Raw genomic sequence first — 15058 nt, forward strand, 5'->3', positions numbered from 1 at the left:
TGAGCACTGCATGAAAACGACCAAGCAGTCGATTTTACTTCAGTTAAAACACACACACACAGGAAAAAATCGTCTCAATTCAGAATTTATTTCTAACTATTTACCTCAGCTATTTTCTCAAGGTACTTTAATTAGAAAAAAAAATTCTTTCTTGTATGAGAGATAAACATAGCATTATTTTCTCACTAATGTCTAAAAGATAATATCTGAAAGTTCTGCCTGGTCTGATAATAACTCACATCTATAGACAAAGCTGACAAACTATTATGTTATTCACTTTTGTTATACTGGGAACTTGGGAAATATCCATATTACTGTAATTTTTTCACAAAGCATAGGTTGGATCTCCTTAGATATGCAAGTCTGATACATTTCATAAGCGCTCTCTGTTGCCTCTCAATAAAAATATCAATTACACGGTGGTAAGTATGCACAGGATGTTAAGTAAGAACTTTCCCAATTTACCATCAGAAGCAGGGAGGGAAAGAAAACTTTCAACGATCCAGGAACTAAGTAACATTAATCTGAGAGGATGGGCGCTGGGGATGTGAGCACAGGAACTGGAAGGGCGGAGGTGGGAATAAGCCTATTAAAAAACACCGAAGCTGGAACTATGCAGGGTGAAAAAGCAGAGACAGGAAGGAAATGCCAGCATCAAAACAGGAAGAAAAATGGAAGGGACAGCAGCAGTGGCAGACGGCCAAAGCCTATGGGGGAAAGAGAGGCTCTGGATCAGGGATTCTTACCTGAGTCAGGGCTGGACCAACACCGCACATAATCGTGCGTGTACATGCATCACTCAAGGGAAAGGCCCAGAGCTCTCACGAAATTCTCACAGGGACCAAGACCCAAGCACTAATGCTCTAAGCAGTAAGCACTCTAACGTGAACATAAAATAAGAACAAAATGTGCCACGTCCAAAACGTACCAATACAATGACCATTACCACGCGGTGTGCAAAGTGCTCTGAGGAAGGCATAGCTAACTCCACCTGAGAGGGGAGTAGGGAGGAAGAGAAGCTTCCCGGAGACCCTGACCCAGGAGCGGGCAACGGGAGTCGGCCACACAGAAACGACGGGCAGGCGAAGGCACAGAAGCTGGAAGCGCATCATCTCTACGAGGCTTAGGTTCCCTCAGCGTACGGGGTGAAGCAGAGCAGCAGCAAGAGAGAGGGGGCGGCAGAACGAGCGCGGCGGGAGCAGGTGATGCGGTGCCCCCGGAACGGTGTTCTGATAACGCCCATCAATGCAAGAGGTGCTGACGGCCTGGCCCAGGGAGAGGCCTGAGAGGGTGAAGAGGGGCCACACGTGAGAGCAACTCGGAAGGCAGGACCGACAGGGACAGGACGGGAGGTAAGAGGCAAGATCGGGGAGACTCCCAAGCTTGAGCAGCTGGGTAGCTGGGGGCCCTCAGCTGCAACGACAAGCTTTAGAGGAGCCGTCCCTGACCCCTGCAGTAGGAGCTCCTCTGCCCTCCAATGACTGACGACAGCCCCCAGGTTGTTTCCTTCATCGCACCTAATGCAAAGCACAATTACATATTATTTATTCGCCACCTACTGTCAGGCCGTGCGTCAGGACCACATCTGCTGTGCTCACCACGTATGACAGCGCCCAACACAGCAGCTAGCATGGTGCCGGGGCTCAACACATGTTTGTTGAAGTAATTAACCAACAAAGCAGCCATGCTATCACACTACCAAGAAATGTAAGAGAAGGTCAGTGATGGAGAAAATAAAGCTTTAACTCTTAAACACTGAAGTTCTGAATTTGACATAAAAGTGACAAGCAGGCAGATACAGGTTTGGCTATACAGGTGTCGATTTCAGGGGGAATTTAGGCAGATTATTATTCATACTGTTTGGTGTACTCTTCTCTACTTAATACGATTCAAAGTCAACCAATGTTTTTGTGTAGCTTACTAAAATAACTTCATAAAAATACCTTGTTAAGTCCTTTAAAAACTGCCCATACTCACACGTGAATATTTCTTAGTCTAAGTATGTCGATGCTCCAAGGGAAACTTCGTGTTGAAAATAAGCAGGAATGTTTTAATATGAACTGGCAAAATATGGTTAAATTTTAACCAAAAATATTGTAGTAAGATTGTCCTATCCTAATTAAGGCAAGAAAACAATAAAATGTCGGTTCTGTTGAGTCATCTGGGAAAACTTCCACACGTTCATAATCACTTTGCAGGCTCCAGAATTTCTAATTGATTTTACATTCATTTAGTAAGATAAGCATTTCCCAATTTTGGCTAATAATTATTATATATCAAAATCAATACCTCCCATTAAAATCTTTATCTTTGGTTAATCATGTTATAATCATGTAATAAAAAGATTCCTTCTCTACAGAGTAAGTAACCTTGCCCTGTGATATGCTGAAAAAGAACCAGTGTGATAGAACTTCCAGAGCAGGTAAATCCATACAGACCTTCAAACTAGAGGTTGCCATGCAGAGGGGAGAAGAGGTGGGGAAAGGTGCAGTGACTGCTTAATGGTAGGGGTCTCCCTCTGAGGTGATGAAAGTGTCCTGAAACTGGGCAGGAGTGACAGCTACACACATTTTAAATACACTAAAGCCACTGAACTATATACTTTAAAGTGGTTAATGGCTAATTTTATGTTATGTGAATTTCACCTCGATTAAAAAAAATGTTTAAAGAACCAGTGTTATAAAAAATTGTTAAAATCATGTTTTTAAAAAAGGCTTTAGAATAGTAATATTCAATGAAAAAAAATTAGCCAATTTGTCCACTAAACCCTTTTGGTAACAAACGTGTTGAAATACCCTTTTCTCCAAAGTGGGTAAAGCATTTTAATACCATAATTGGAAACACAAGGTCAAAAGTTCAAGTTTCCAAATTATATACTTAAAATTGTATTCAGTATTCAGTAAATGAGAACTTTAAAATGCATATCCTCATAGGCACACTGGGACAAATAGAGATGAGGTTCTTAGATCAGCCTACAAAATCCTATTTAATCCATGTGTGGCAGTCATATTTTAGAGAAATATCAATTTTTTAAAAATGTATACACTACCTATTTCAAAAAAGGACTTGATGGCCTCCCAGGTGGAACAGTGGTTGAGAGTCCGCCTGCCGATGCAGGGGACACGGGTTCGTGCCCCAGTCCGGGAGGATCCCACATGCCACAGAACAGCTGGGCCCATGAGCCATGGCCACTGAGCCTGCGCGTCTGGAGCCTGTGCTCCGCAACGGGAGAGGCCACAACAGTGAGAGGCCCGCCGCAAAAAAAAAAAAAAAACAGGACTTGAAGTGACTATGAAAAATAACAATGCATTTGAAAATTGGAAATAAGACAAGAAAAAATGAACATGTTTAAAATTTATATTAAGGGATGAAATTTTAATCTGGTTTGATTAGAGAAGACTGAATGAAAGCATCATATGCTACGTGAACAAAGCCTGTCAAACAAGACCATGTGTTCTATGACTCCACGCATGTGAAGTGTCCAGAAGAGGCAGACCTAGTGAGATAGAAAGCACATTACTGGTTGCTTAGGGCTTGATGGGATGTGGTGACAGCAACGAGTACTGCTTTTTGAAGTGATGAGATGTTCTAAAATGACTGTCCTGATGGTTGCACTTATCTGAACATACTAGAAACCAATGAACTGTACACTTTAAACGGGTGAACGGCGTAGTATGTTAGTCATATTTCAATACGGTTTTAACAAAAAAAAATAAAAAAAGAGAGATTCAATAGGTAATCTGCAGAGATTTAAAGATGCCATGAGGTAACTAACACTGATTACGATGTCAGTTTCTTTTTCTTACCACTAAGGCTTTACACCAACCAGATTTTAACTCACAAAGAACCAAAAAACAGAAATCTGCTTGTATTAACTGGGTAAGAGTGGGAAAGACAGGCAAAAGACTCCATTCAAACAGGGCAAGAAGAGAAGAGGGAGCAGAGGCTGCAGGAGGAAAGAAGAGACTCTGGGGAGCAGAAGCCCGGGGGGGCCAGACTGGGGCCTGGGGGGAAGGACGCTGCACACTTACAGGGAAACAGAACAGCCTCAGCAGGATTAACAGAGCTGTTCCTGTTTTCCACCCGAAGGTAAATGAAGAACGAAACAGAACCCTGCTGAGGCAGTTCCCTGCCATGGCCACCAGAGGGGACCCTGAGTCTGGGGCAGTCAGGTGACTGGCAAACTCTTGTGAAAGGGGTAACTGCCTGGGGGAATAATTTGCAAACCGTCCTTTTAAGTCCCATGCGAACACTTATAAACTCATGTTTCCAGGATTCCCAAGAAATTCCCTTCTACCAAAATGTAAATAATTTATAAAAGGTCTTCTCAGAAGTTACATATTACCCATATTTAAAATAAGTTAAAAAGCGTTTCTGCCTCTTTTCTAGATGGATGGATAGATTAAGAATACTGCAGTAATAGCACCTTACATTCATACAGGAAATCCTGACAATACCACTAAAATCATGTTCACTTTGATCTTAATTTAATGTTCATGCACCCGGGACTGTGTTAAATAATGCAAAAGATAAAAAGTATTATTAGAAAGCAGCCCCTCTCTATCTCTCTGAGTCCCTTCAAAGTTTAAACCCTTAGCAGAGAGCTGAGGGGCACATGAAGTAACTTTCACACGATTAATGCCATCAGTGACTTGAGCGCTCAAAGAAAAAGAAGAGATGCTATTATGCTGAGGTTAGTGTGGGCAGGCCCTAAGGGGTCATCCCACTGGTCAGCACAAGATTAACTGTAGGTGCAGAGAGGCTGAGGACCACGGTAGGCAGGGAAACCACCTGTGCAATATCAGCAGGACGGGTGGACAACACGTGATAGGAACCAAAAGACCCGATTTGCTCAGGGGATGGAGAAAAGAGCCAGACAAGGAAAACAGCATCTGTGAGAAACCTGTGCCTCTAGAAAATCAGAAGTATCCTAATAAACAAGAGTCTATTATAGTTTCTTAAAATTAAGGAAGTAACAATAAAAGTTTGTCTTCTGGAAAGCTTTAAAAGTTTCATTTCTTCCTTTTGGCAAAACCCCATGGAACAGCGGCTCTATGGCACTGGGGTTACGCGGGCCCTGCTCTAAGGAGTCTTTTCCTTGTCTAGTGGGGAAGACATTAACTGAGGGTTGGAAGTTCCTACAAGAAATAGGAAATGAGAAGAGTTACTCGATTTTACAGAATCAAATAACATATAATTCAATGTTATTAAGAGTATCACAGAGAAACCTGACCAAATCTAGAGGATCTGAAGAAAATTCCGAGCCTGAACCAAGCTCTAAGGAATGACCAGAAGTTGACCAGGCAAAGACGTCGGGGAAGATGGGTTTCAGTGCGTGAAGGGGCTGGAGCTGAAGAGCAGGCTCCTTTGCAGAGAGGAGAGTAGCAGGGCTGCAGGAAAACACGCAAGTGGGGGCAAGGAGGGGAGATGAGGACCCGGGACAGGCGCAGTGTTGCAGAGCTCGTCACAAAGTTGCATCCTCCTTCTAAAAGGAAAGGAGAGCCGCTGGAGGGCAAGAGCAGGAGGGGCAAATCACAGGCTAGACTTGGGGACGGGGGCGCTGCAAACACCAAGATCAAGTAGGATTCCTCCAAAGTTACGACTGAAGAGAAGGGCTTCCCTGGTGGCGCAGTGGCTAAGAAGCTACCTGCCAATGCAGGGGTCACGGGTTCGAGCCCTGCTCCGGGAAGATCCCACATGCTGCAGAGCAACTAAGCCCGTGAGCCACAACTACTAAGCCCACGTGCCATGACTACTGAAGCCCACGCACCTAGAGCCCGTGCTCCACAACAAGAGAAGCCACCGCAGTGAGAAGCCCGCGCACCGCAACCAAGAGTAGCCCCCGCTCACCGCAACTAGAGAAAGCCCGCACGCAGCAACGAAGACCCAAGGCAGCAAATAAATAAATGAATGAATGAATAACTGAAGAGAAGTCACTGTATCGCCAATATTACCTGGCCTAGGCTGGGCAATGCATTTGACAGCTTGGGCGGGGGGGGGCGGTGTGGTAAAAAAAGGCATCTAAAGCTTGTTAAGAAGGAGGGAAATGATTCTTACCTTTGGACTGCTGGCCTGAGGAAGGAAGGGTAAAGTGTAATTTGACAGTATTCTCCAGGGATTTTTATATTTATGTTTAACAGCCAAACATAAATTCACTGCTTACAAATATGGTATACAAGTGGATCACGAAGATACCATATTTTGCATAAAAGGGGGAATTTTTAAATCAATAAAATCTGATTTTTAATTTAAACCTATTATCTGATTATTTTTTGAAAGACCAATGAAATTTAATAGAAGCCCAAGAGGTATTTTTAAACATTACACTTAGAGAAAATTAATTTACTGAAATTGATTGAAATAATTGGACTATATTATCTATATGCTGCTATCATACTAACTGTATCTTGGTTCTTTGGTGAAGAGGGAGAAGACTCATTTTCAGGATAGCAGGGTTTTGAGGCAGTTGGAGATTCCTACAAGAAATAAGTAATGAAAAATGTTACTCTATTTCATATAATTATATTTCTCCCTCTACTGACAGTGGGAAAGCTTAATAAGGGACGCTAAGAAAAATTTTTTCCTAGTTATTTCCCTTCTATATTCAGCTACGAAACTAATATGGTACAGATGTGAAAACTACAGATATCATAAAGTTTATGAAATATGGCATATTTTATACCAATTACAGTAAATTTAAATACCGCATACGGAATTACTCAACAGAAATGATGCATGTTGCCTTAAAATCATGATGTTGCATCAGCTTAAATTAACCATATTTAAAATAAGTAAAATCCGAACACTTATGGATAAAAATGTAACAGTCCCCATACTAACTTGCTCTTGGTATGAATCCTGGTCTAGGATTTAGGATTAGGCAAGGAATAGTCACAGGAACTACTTGGCAACTGCCAGAATGAGAACTTGTATTAAGAAATTAAATTGCTATTAATATTTATTATAATTTACAGCTAACTTTCCAATTATTAGAAATAAGCAAGATTATTTAAAATGCAAAGAAGAAACCTCAGATTTACAGATTAATAACTCACCAGGAAAAATAAATATTTTAATGTCTAAGCCTACAAGAATATATAATAGGAGCAAACCAATAATGTGCATTTTTAAAGCAATTCTGCTTTGTTAATATTAAAACATGGTATGTGATTTCTACCTCAGATATCTGTAAAACTATTCGTGGAGGATAAGACTGAAAAAACATTTTTTGGTACCAAGAGCCACTGGTAGCCAATGGTATCTACCAAGCTCCATTTTTCTCTGTTCTCCTAGAAGCTCTGAATAATTTCAGGAAAAGAGAATTAGGAAAATCATATGCCAATGTCTATTATTATTTTTCCTATAAAACCAAATAATTTACTTGGACATTCATCTTCACATCTGTATCATCTACTTTACTATACTTATGAAACTGGATAACGTACTGCTGATAAGCCTGGGAATGTGTATTAAATCACAATACAAAAAACCATTAATAAAATCCATTCACTTAGAAAAAAGTCGTCAGGTTTATATCCTGTACAATTCGTAAATACAGAAACCAGGTAGCAGTGAAACTGTACAGAGAAAATCCTTGAAGGTAACAACCTTAAAATCTAAGACCTACACTATAAATGGAGAAAACATTAAAATCATCATCAAATATATCTTTATAAAAATTAATAAAAAACAATTAATTACATTTAATGTCCAAATATCAGTTTAGCTTCATTTAAGTATTTTTTCTAACAGCTTCAGATGTTTTACTTTTCAATTTCTTGACTTCTAAAAGCGTCTAATATTAAAACACTCTGAGAAAAAGAGGAAAGATTTGAGGACCTATAAAATAAGTAATTGAATAAAATGAATGATAATTACAACTTATTTTTCATGGCATTATCAGTCCTACAGAAATGAAAACCATAGCAAATGGAGTAATAATGTAAACACAACAATTATAATTATTATAAACAATTTTACATTTACCCATTTGTTTATGTATACTTATAAAAGTATATGCACATATAAATACATCTTAATGTCTACAAGCAGCAGGTTTTGGTAAAAATCATACATAGGCAGAAACAAACAGATGTATCCATACACACACACACACGCACACACACCTAGCTCCACCAAGGTTGTCTGGCAACTGAATTGGGACCCATATCATCGTAACAACATTCACTACATAGTATTAGGTTTCTCTGATTACCTTTCAAGCTATACGCATTTCACCCCTTATCATACATTAGTCAGCTAGTTTGTTCTGGTATAGTCCCTCTTTTATAATCTCAAATCTTAAAATCGTGTATACTATGTAATGATAAATAGAAGAGTTTACTTGGTGAAGTAGCTATCTATGACTCCATTTATAAAGGTGGGGGGAAGACATGTCTACCAAAAATAAGTAGAGCTCTGGTCTCAAGAAAATCACGTTATCACGTGCTGAAACAATTAGATGAAAAAGGATATATAATAAGAACTTCATGCAGGTTATTCTAATAATAGAGTGAAAATGAATCTCAAGAAAGATTATAAGGGAGTAACAAATTTGAAGTCTACATCACTAAAATCACCACCCCTTTTGTTCTAGTACGAAGAGGCAGTAGAGTTGGCTCAACAACGGCTTTCGCACTAGAGCTTTCATTACATACAGTAGAAGCTTTCTGTATACACTGAACTGTAATCTGGTTCTTGGAGTTAAATGAATTTTTCTATGAAAATCTCTAGGACTCTTACCTACACAGGTTGACCGCAATGCTAGTATATTGGGTTGGCCAAAAAGTTCGTTCGGGTTTTCCCACAAGCGCTTATGAAAAACCCAAAGGAACTTTTTCGGCCAACCCGATATTTTCAAGCATTCTTCAATAGACAGACTCCAAAATTCCATTCCTTTAATATGCCCCCACATTCAACCACATCACATCCTTACAAACAGAAATCAGAAGTACTTGTCTGACTGACTGACTGACTGAGAGAATTTAGAAAGGAATTTAGGACTGAAAGCATACAAACACAGAGAAATACGCCTCAGGAGAGTTCATCCCGTTTTCACTACCTACCTAAAAATGCAGGAAACGTTAATTATGTCAAAGAGGCAGCCTGGTGGTAAAATAACAGAGTCCCCAGCGACCAATATTTTAGCTTTAGGGTGTTGCCACCACCCTCAGGTTTTAACATTAGTATGTCTGCTGTTCTACAAATTCGTACTAATTTCCTATTCTATCCCCAAAATGAAGTCACAATGTAAAGATGTAACTCACAAGGAAATTCAAAACTTCATGGCTTTTCCAATCTCACGTTTGCATCAAAATCCATTCCCTGGGGCTTCCCTGGTGGCACAGTGGTTGAGAGTCCGCCTGCCGATGCAGGGGACACGGGTTCGTGCCCCGGTCCGGGAAGATCCCACGTGCCGCGGAGCGGCTGGGCCCATGAGCCATGGCCGCTGAGCCTGCACGTCCGGAGCCTGTGCTCCGCAACGGGAGAGGCCACAGCAGTGAGAGGCCCGTGTACCGCAAAAAAAAAAAAAAAAATCCATTCCCTATGTGAAACAGAGAACATGACTTCTCAGAAGCACTTGTGCAAATAGCACTTAGGGAAACAGGAGGAGCAGGGTTCCAATCTTCCCTGGGATGGGAAAGTTAGTTAAACGTCTTTACCGTTAAACCTCCTAGAGACTGAAGACAGACAATAACGGATATGTGACTTTAAAAAGAGATTATGAAAAAAAACCTGTCACCTACTAGGCCCAAATGTATCATGGAACACATCGTTATGCCACATGTAAGTCAGTCCATTGTGCAAAAATCAAAAAACTTCAAAACCAAACCCCACTCCGGGACAAACTGATATGACGTACAATAAACCAGTCATCACCAAGGTACGACATTCAGCTGAGGAGAAAATACAGAATAAAGAACTTGGCAAAGTTCGCAGCAGATTTTCTCAGAAGGTCCTACCTTGTCATTGGTGTCCAGCACAATGGTGCTATGTCTCCACTTTGTTAGCACTATTGGTTCTTGCAGCCGCCTGTCCAGACTCCTACTTTTAATAATTTCTCTTTGCTGCTGAGATGAGGCATTATACTAAAGAAAACAAATTATACCTCATAAATAATAGAAACAAAAGTGGAATCTAAACATGCTGGCTCCAAGTGACACATGGTGTTAGGCAAAATTCACCATGTGACACTAACCTGAGTTTTCTCATCTTTGACCAGCACTGTGACACAATCAAGATCACAGGTTTGGGTACTGGAGAGACCAAGTTAATGTTATCTTTGGCAAAACACTTAATCTCCACAAGGCTAAGTTTCATCAACTATAAAACAGATATAATGGAAATAGAGTTCTAAGGATTAAACAGTATAAAAAGTGCCAGACGTAGCCCTGATAGGTTCTCAATAAATATTAGTAGTTATAATTTATAAAATGAGGTCACTGGACAAATTAATTTTTTAAGGTTCCTTCTACTTCGAAAATCCACATGAATTCAATGTGTGGTTTAGGTTTTTTTAAAGATGTTTTCATATACAACAGTATTCTCACATTTAAAGGAGTTTTTGTTTTTACTTTTACTTTCCATATATAGGCCAAACACACTATTATTTGTTTCTCTGAAGTGGTAAAACATAACCGAGTCAAAAGGCAGAGATGGTACTCCTTCCAAACACCAATCCTGAACATATCAGTTGTGTACAAAGGATAAGTGAGAACTACCAACTGAAAATGAAATATAAAATTAAGAACACATTATCAATAAGGTATTAGGTCTTGTGAGTGTCTGAATTGTCAAGTAGACCACCAGGCATAAACATTTGAGAAATGTGAGGTTTAAGAGTTATGCTGTTTTATACAGGCAGTTTTAATAAATTATAAATAATAAATTATAATAAAATTACAAAAGAAAATTCATCTGCTTTTTAAGGGATACATCCTTCTCCTGAAACCAAAGGATACCTAATATCTACTTCTCTAAAAAGCCCAGTAAATCTTAAATTTTAATGACTCGGAATTTCAGTGAAATGTTTTATTATATGTTATACTACTAAATCTCAGTAATATATTATTTATATTGTTTTTAAAATTTAAAAACCTTCCAACATCTTTCTCCATAATATGCCATTTCTTCACTTTCCAAAATGAGTCCAGACAGGTCCCCCAAACTGTTTCCAAAGCTGTTACTTCGTTTTTTACATTAAAAACTTGCCAAAGCCAGGCAAGCACATACAGGTGTATGTTTTTCATTCACTGCTGCTTAACAAACCGCCATCTTAAAATCTGTCACAGAAGTTAACAAAGGGATCACTTCTAGAATGAACGAAGACGAAGCTTAAAGGCTTCCCCCCCAAAAATTCTGCGCCGTAAATCACTAAGTGAAGAGAGACCGAGTTATTAAGCAGAGCTCCTTCCAGACAATCATCATTAGCAATAATTAAAATGTGTAGTTGCGTGTAAGCTTGTGTATGAACTTTAATGGATACCTACCCTAGCTGTTGAGCTTTATAACTACAGTTGTTTAGAAATCCTTTCCAAGGGGCAAGAAAAATAATGTAAAATTAAACTGGGTAATATTCACAATTTAAAAGGTGCTGGTAATTTTATTAGGCAACAGTATGTTGATAAAAGCAAATAAAGCACCAATAAAATGTCATATAAAATCTAGTGTAGACAGAAGACAAAAATAAAGTGTCACATAATCAGAGAAAAGAAAAGATGACACCACAGCTAAAATACACACACACACACACACACACACACACACACACACACACACACACGTCTAGTTAAACAAGATGGCTAAAACAACATTTTAGAAATCTTTTTAGAACACCTTTTTTCTTTTAAGAATTTTAATTGCAATTTTATTTGAATTATTTCAAACATACAAAAGAACAGTGACTATAATAAAAACCCACCACAAGCTTCAGCATATCTAACATAAAACAGGTACCTATTTTTTTTAAAGAAAAAAAATACTAGAGTCCTCTGAAGACATCTTCCAGATTCCATTCCTCTCCCTCCCTCCCTGACAGTACCATATAGTTCGCTGCTCACCATTCTCATGCACTTTACACTTTAGTACATATGTATGTATCTGTAAATACACCTGTAAGCTTTTAGATTTTATAAAAGTGGAATATCACATGCATCAATCTTCGACTTGCTTTTTCACTCAACATTTTTTTATTAAAACAAAAAAACCTGCATCCATATTGGTGAGTATGCAGCTCTAACTCATTTGTGTTTCACTTCTATGTAACACTACATTATATGCAGATACCACGATTTAACCATTCTCTTGTAAATGGACATGTCCGAGGTGGTAGTACTAATTACACTTCTACCAGCAGAACATAATACTTTGGACTGCCCTACTTGGTACTGTTGAACTTATATGCATTTGTGTATAAAAAATAAATGTGTGCACAAATTTTTAAAATTCTATTAGAAGCGTGAAATGTTATCTTTTGCATTCTCTGATTACTTATAAATTTGAACATCTTTTCATGAACCTCCTCTTCTCTGTATTGCTTAGTCATATACTTTGCCTATTTTTTTTTTTTTTTTTTTTTTTGCGGTACGCGGGCCTCTCACTGTTGTGGCCTCTCCCGTTGCGGAGCACAGGCTCCGGACACGCAGGCTCAGCGGCCATGGCTCACGGGCCCAGCCGCTCCGCGGCATGTGGGATCTTCCTGGACCGGGGCACGAACCCGTGTCCCCTGCATCGGCAGGCGGACTCCCAACCACTGCGCCACCAGGGAAGCCCTACTTTGCCTATTTTTGACTGGGTTCTCTCTCTCACTAGTGTGTACAGAAAGAACCAAGAGGCTCTTTATATATTTAGGCTTCTAAGCTTCGTAAGCTATGTGAGTTGAATGTAGCTTTTTCAGACTTTTCCGAGTCTGAAGCTCATCTCTTGCCTTTTGTGTATGGTATCTTTTGTATCAAAAGGTGTTCTGTTGAATTTTATGTAGTTGTATCTGTCCATCTTTCCCTTTATAATTTTTCCTTATATAGTCTTGTTTAAGAAATCCTTCCCATTCTGAAGTCAAAGATGTTCTTTGACATATTCTTTAGCTATTAAAGTTTTGCTTATTATGTTGACAACTGTCATCTACCTGGAATTAATTACTAGGTGTGAAGTCAAGATCTATGTTTGTTTCATTTCCTCATGTGAATAACCAATAATCTTCCCAACATTTATTGCACAGCCCACGCTTTATCTGTTCATTTGTGATGCCGCATGTGAGATTCCTGTTCTGTTCTGCTGGTCTATTTCTCTACAGATGTGCCCACAACTTAATCACTACAGCAGGAACCCCATCCCTACCCCCAGATTCTCCCTACTCAGGAACATTTTGGTTCTTCATAGACCTTTGTTTGCAAATAAAATTTACCATCAGTTCAAGACAAAAAAAAGGTAGGGACGGCGACAGGAAACGGAAATACAGTGAACTTACTGATCAGTGGGGACATTTATAAAATTAAGTGTCCCAACCCAAGGTCATAATGGTGTATTGCACCATTTCAGGCCAACTTTTATGTCCCTCAATTCTGCTCTGAAATTTTCTTCATTAAGATCTTACAAACCAAACCTTCTGCAGGAGTATTCTTAGTTATGACTCTTCTTAGTGTTGCTGCTGCTTCTAATGTAAAAAAGATCTTTATTCCTATCACATTTTCAAATTGACTTTTTATTAGAGACATGGGTGCTTTTTAGGTTGATTTTAATATCATCACTCTTCAGTTTGCCGAATCTCCTGATTTTCTAATAATCAAAAGAACAACTGAATCTTTCAATTCATTTTTTTAAATTTTATTGTTGAATAGAAACACTGATGGGAAAGTTACAGTCTAGGTCCTAACTCTATTGGCAAAGCTTCTGTAATCGCACCATGAAGTATGAGATTTACTGTTGATTATATGATAAATAACCTTTAGCATGATGTAATATATCATTACATGTGAAGTGATCTTTTTGTAGAAACATATAGTTGGGTCATGGTTGTTTGTCATTTCTGAGAATCTTTTAACAGCTGTGTTTAAACCATTTACACTTAATGTGATTATTTATATGTTAGGATTTAAGTCTATTTTATTTGTTTTCTGTTCTGTTTATCATTCCTGTTTCTCCTTCCTGGCCTTCCTGTGGACTACCCTGAGGAGTTTTTACTATTATAGTTTAATTTACCTGTAGTTTCTTGAGTCTATCTCTTGTTACAGTTTTTTAGTGCTTGCTCTAGGGATTACAATGTACATACTTCATTTCTCTCAGTCTACCAATACCAGCATTTTACTATTTCAAGTGAAATGTGGAAACCTTACCAACAATTACATCATAGTACTCTCCCCTCTCTATGATATAGTTGTTTTAAATATCATCTCCGCCTACAATGAGTACTTCTTCAGAAATGTTATACTTTTTGCTTTAAAGGTCAAACATAAGTTTTAAAACTCAGGACAAAACTCTCCTCAGATATTCACGCTTCCCATTGTACTTTCTTCATTCATAATGTTCCAAGTTATCTTCATTTATCATTTCTCTTCTGTTTTAAGGACTTCCTATAGCAATTCTTTGAGAACAAGACTGCTAGTAATATATCTCTTAGTTTACTTTCATCTGAAAATGTCTTCATTTCACCTTCATTCCTGAAGGATATTTTTGCTGGATGTACAATTATGGGTTGACAGGTTTGTTTTTCAGCATTTGTAAAATGGCACACCACTTCCTTCTGGCTTCATGGTTTCTGATAAGACATCCATGCCATTCAAATCATTATTACCCTACAGGTACTATGTTGTTTCATTGAGCTGCTTTCAAGATTTTTTTTTGGAGGAGGAAAAAGGGAATTCTTTAATTTTCAGAAATTTGATACAATGCATCTGGATGTGGATTTCTTTGAGTTTAGCCTGTTTAGTACTCATTCAGCTTCTTGAACCTGTTGATTTGTCTTTTGCACATTTGGGTGTTTTCAAACATTGTTTCTGCATATATTTTTCAGCCTCACACTCTTTCTCCACTTCTTCTGGAATTCTGATGAAATGAATGTTAG

The 15058-nt window shown here is 38.7% G+C and overlaps 1 protein-coding gene across 7 annotated transcripts in view; it reads right to left on the reverse strand.

Moving 5' to 3' along the window:
- Positions 1–15058, reverse strand: part of ARHGAP12 (Rho GTPase activating protein 12) — a 111020-nt gene that overhangs the window by 25275 nt on the left and 70687 nt on the right. For 3 of the 7 annotated variants that reach the window (XM_032621857.1, XM_032621854.1, XM_032621852.1), the window contains 3 exons: positions 9963–10088; positions 6402–6476; positions 6058–6072 (listed from right to left, as the gene is read on the reverse strand). In XM_032621857.1, coding sequence (XP_032477748.1) covers positions 6058–6072; positions 6402–6476; positions 9963–10088 — 216 coding nt within the window. The remainder of the gene's footprint in view (positions 1–6057; positions 6073–6401; positions 6477–9962; positions 10089–15058) is intronic. The other 4 variants (XM_032621860.1, XM_032621855.1, XM_032621853.1 and 1 more) reach the window with 3 other exon arrangements.

This window comes from Phocoena sinus, chromosome 2 (assembly GCF_008692025.1).
Source record: "Phocoena sinus isolate mPhoSin1 chromosome 2, mPhoSin1.pri, whole genome shotgun sequence".
Classification (NCBI taxonomy): Eukaryota; Metazoa; Chordata; class Mammalia; order Artiodactyla; family Phocoenidae; genus Phocoena; species Phocoena sinus.